Raw genomic sequence first — 4,188 nt, 5'->3', positions numbered from 1 at the left:
GTGAGCAGCTCATTCTGAATGAGCTATATAGAGGGAGAGGGAGAGGGGGAGAGAGAAGAAGCGAGAGAAAACAAGAAAGGAGAACATTTGCCATCTTTCCCCCAAGAAAAGGTGAAAGAATTTAAAACAAAAAAAATAAAAATAAAACAAACGTATAATGTTTTCCTTCCTCCTCTTCATCGCCATCATCACTTCCTCCATCTTCATCTACTTCAAACTGACCAGCCAAAACTCAACCCTAGACTCCTCCCCGTCCATCCTCGATCTCATCAAGAACCGCCACCGGATCCTCGACTGGTCCACAGACCTCCTCAAATCCTGCCCAATTCGCACCGTCTCGACCCCCATGGGCATTGTCACCGCCGACCCGAAGGTTGTCGAGCATTTCCTCAAGACCCGCTTCGACAACTACCCGAAGGGCGAGAAGTTCCTGCTCGCCCTCCGTGATTTCCTCGGCAGCGGCATCTTCAACAGCGACGGCGAGCTCTGGAAGTCCCAGCGAAAAACCGCCAGTTTAGAATTCAAGACGAAAACCATCCGATCCTTCATTATGGCCAACGTCATGGTCGACGTTGCTGACAGGCTGATTCCTTTATTGTCGAAGGCATCAGCGAATAACAAAATCCTTGACTTACAGGAGGTTTTGTTTCGCTTTGCTTTCGATAATGTGTGTAAGGTTGTGTTCAGTTGGGATCCTGCCAGGCTCGGCGAGGACTCTAAAGAGGGAAGAGAGTTCAATGAGGCGTTTGAGGAGGCTTGCGCGCTGACATTGTACCGGNGTTCCACCACGTGCATCCGATAATATGGAAGGTCAAGCGGGCGCTGCGAGTCGGGTCTGAGCGGAAGCTCAGACAGAGGATAGAGTATGTGAAGAGATTCGCGATGCAGGTAGATTACAATCACAATTTGCTTCCCATACATAGTTTTAAATTTGCACCCCGCGCGCACTTGAATTTTCAAACGGTTTACGCTGAGAATTTAAAAAAAAAAATTAACAGTCCATTTTCACACCTTCATTGTATTAATAGATAGTCTTCATCTGCCACCGCAGGTAGTGAATTCAAGAAAAGCTTCCTTACTTCAGCCAGCGCGGCGCCGTGGCGAAGAAGGCGAGCGACGCTGCCTGTCGCGGATTTATGGCGAGACCGGGATGGAGAGTACTCTGACGAGTACTTGCGGATTGGTCTGGAGGCTTCGTGCTCGCGGGGTCCGGGACACCACGTCTGCGACTTTAGCCTGGTTCTTCTGGCTAATCGCCAAGCGGCCTGATATTAAGAAGAAGATCGAGGCGGAGATAGCGAAGGTGAAGAAGGGCAAGTGGCTGAGTCTTGATGAGGTGAGGGAGATGGGTTACATGCACGCGGTGCTGTCGGAGACGCTGAGGCTGTATCCGGCGATACCGCTCGAAGGGCGCACGTGCGCGGAGGACGACACGCTGCCGAACGGGATGAAGGTGAGGAAGGGGGAGTGGCTTATGTACAACTCGTATGCGATGGGGAGGATGGAGGAGATTTGGGGGAGTGATTGGAAGGAGTTCAGGCCGGAGAGGTGGATGAATGGTATGTTTTAAAATAATATTTTCTACTTTTATTTATTTCTTGCGATTTTTCTTTATTATTCAGTCTGACGGCTGTGAATCCTCTCACTACGTTCTAATCAATAGTGAAGAGAGTCAGTCAAGAGGCCACTGTCTAATCAATAGTTTCAATAGGCTGGAGTTATCTCGCTCGCACATCCATCTTAACTATTACCCAATAGCTTATACTTAATTTTGGCAATGTTGCTACTTTCATTAGTTGGTTTTTTTTTAATAATATCCCGTATTTTGCTGAAAATTTTCTGAAATTTAACATTTTCCAAACTATTGTCATATCCAATATCAACCAATAACAAGACACTTATTCGCAACTCTTGGAAGGTACTAACGGAGAGTTCCAGCAAAAGAGCCCGTTCGAGTACCCGGTGTTCAACGCAGGGCCAAGGACATGCCTGGGGAAGGAGATGGCGTATATCCAGATGAAGGTGGTGGCCGCGGGCATGCTAGAGAGGTTTGAGATCAACTTGATGGATGAAGAGGAGGAGAAATTGCCGGAGATGTCAATTATTATGAAGATGAAGGGAGGACTCAACGTGATCGTGAGGGAGAAGAAGTACGTGGCTGCAAATTGAGTTTTATTTGATCTATATGTCGACGTACGTGCGTGTTGATCGAGTGAAGATTTTAAGCTGTTTGGCGTATCATTAGTGCATTAATGAACGTAAACTATCTATGAAGGTCAGGCTTCGTCAGTTGCCATGATCTGGGTGGTTTTCTTTTTTTAGTGGTGCGTGGTAGTATTTTCTGAAGTATAAACGCAGGAGTTACGTATAATTTGCTTGTGTTGCCAGTTGCCTTAGATCGGTTTGAATAGCGGGATATGAAAATTGAGTTTCTCAAAAAGTTTTAAAATAAAAAGACTTAAAAAGTTGATGCCACCCTCTTTACTTGTTTTACTTTAATTTTTAGTCACTTTCAAATTGTCAAACTGTTGAAAAAAAGATGAAATGCTATGCCCAATATTGTAAAGGGAATGTGACAAAGCCTCATGACTAAATCAACTATTTTCAAACCCTTAAAGTGAGGAATAAGAATGCTTCTCTCTCTCTCTCTCTCTCTCTCCTTTTCTATTAAGGTTTAACAACCAATAGGTCGAAGGCATTTTGCAAATGTTAGGGAGTTTATTCTAATTTTTGAAACATTTTGAAAGGGTATTTTGCAAATTGTTTGGGGCTTATGTATAATTTCTAAAACTTTTAGGGTTCTTTTGCATACTTTGGGGGTTATTTGCAATTTTTAAAACCTTGGGGGGTTTGCAAAGTTTTGAGGAGTTATTTACAGTTTTTAAAACTTTCTAGGAGTTATTTACTTTTTTTGGGTGGGTTAATTTAAAATTTTAAAACTTTTTGAAAAGTTTTCTACAAATTTTCGGGTTGCGGTTAACTTTTATTTCTGAAATTTTTTGGGGATTTTCTGCAAATTATTGGGGTCATTTGTAATTTCTAAAATGTTCATGGGATTTTATGTAATTTTTGGGGACCATGTGCAATTCTGTTTAAGCTTAGTAGTTAGCTCTTAAGGTTAGTAGTTAGTTATTAAATTTTAAAGTTAATAGTTTAGCTTAGTAGTTAGTTGTTAGGCTTAGTTTAACATTTAGTTATTAAGGTTAGTAGTTTGATGCTAAATTTAACATCTAGTTCTTAAGATTAATGGTTAGTTGTTATGTTTATTGATTTTCTGTTAATAGTTATTTTTCTTAAACGCTTCGCTGTTTGTGTATAACATGGATGTTTAACAATATTTTATTTTGTTTAATGTTATCAATTAATTTTTTTCTCTACAATATGCGATGTAAATTGTTAACTTTAACAACTAACTCTTAAGTTTAATAACTTATGCTTCAATCTAACATCAACACTTTGACAGTAAACTTATGAGTTATATGCTAGATTTAAGTATTAGTTCTTAAGCTAAGAGTCCGTTGTTAATGTTATCATATAATACTTAACAGCTAACTAATAAGTTTCACAACTAGCTTAAAACTTAACAACTAACTACTAAGCATAACAATTGACTAACTTTCAAACTTAACAACTGACTAATAAACATAACAACCAACTACTAAGCTTCATAGTTTTTTGAAAGACAGATTTTTGCATTGTAAATTTCCGCCCAATGAAAGTTTCACCAAATGCAAATAACCCTTAAAAGTTTCAGAAATTGCAAATAGCTCACCAAAAATTGCACAAAATCTACTGAAAAGTTTAAAAGTTGCAAATAAGTCCCAAAAATTTATAGAAAATCATCACAAAAATTTTAAGAAATAGAAGTTATCCCTCCCCAAAAAAAAATTTTTTTTTACAGAAAACTACCCAAAAAGTTTTAGAAATTGAAATTAACCTCCCAAATATTTATTAAAAACCCGTACAATGTTTTAGAAATTACAAATAACCCTAAAAGAATTTACAAAACCCCTCAATAAGTTTTAAAACTTGCAAATAATCCCCCTTAATTTGCAAAATAGCCCCCTAAAGTTTTAAAAAATTACAAAGAGCCCCTAAATTTTATAGAAACCCTCAAAATTTTAGAAATTACGAATAACTCCCTAAAAATTTACAAAAAATATCCAGTGTGTTGGTTGTTCACCTTAT

At 39.0% G+C, this 4,188-nt stretch overlaps 1 protein-coding gene across 1 annotated transcript; it reads left to right on the top strand.

Moving 5' to 3' along the window:
- Positions 1,150-2,433, top strand: LOC109825744 (cytochrome P450-like). The gene is made up of 2 exons (XM_020392631.1): positions 1,150-1,559; positions 1,919-2,433. Exons 1-2 carry the CDS (start codon positions 1,151-1,153, stop codon positions 2,167-2,169), a joined length of 660 nt encoding a protein of 219 aa, XP_020248220.1. The 5' UTR covers position 1,150; the 3' UTR covers positions 2,170-2,433.

This window comes from Asparagus officinalis, chromosome 10 (genome assembly GCF_001876935.1).
Source record: "Asparagus officinalis chromosome 10, Aspof.V1, whole genome shotgun sequence".
In the NCBI taxonomy this organism is placed as follows: domain Eukaryota; kingdom Viridiplantae; phylum Streptophyta; class Magnoliopsida; order Asparagales; family Asparagaceae; genus Asparagus; species Asparagus officinalis.
This window is presented reverse-complemented; position numbering and strand designations above follow the sequence as displayed.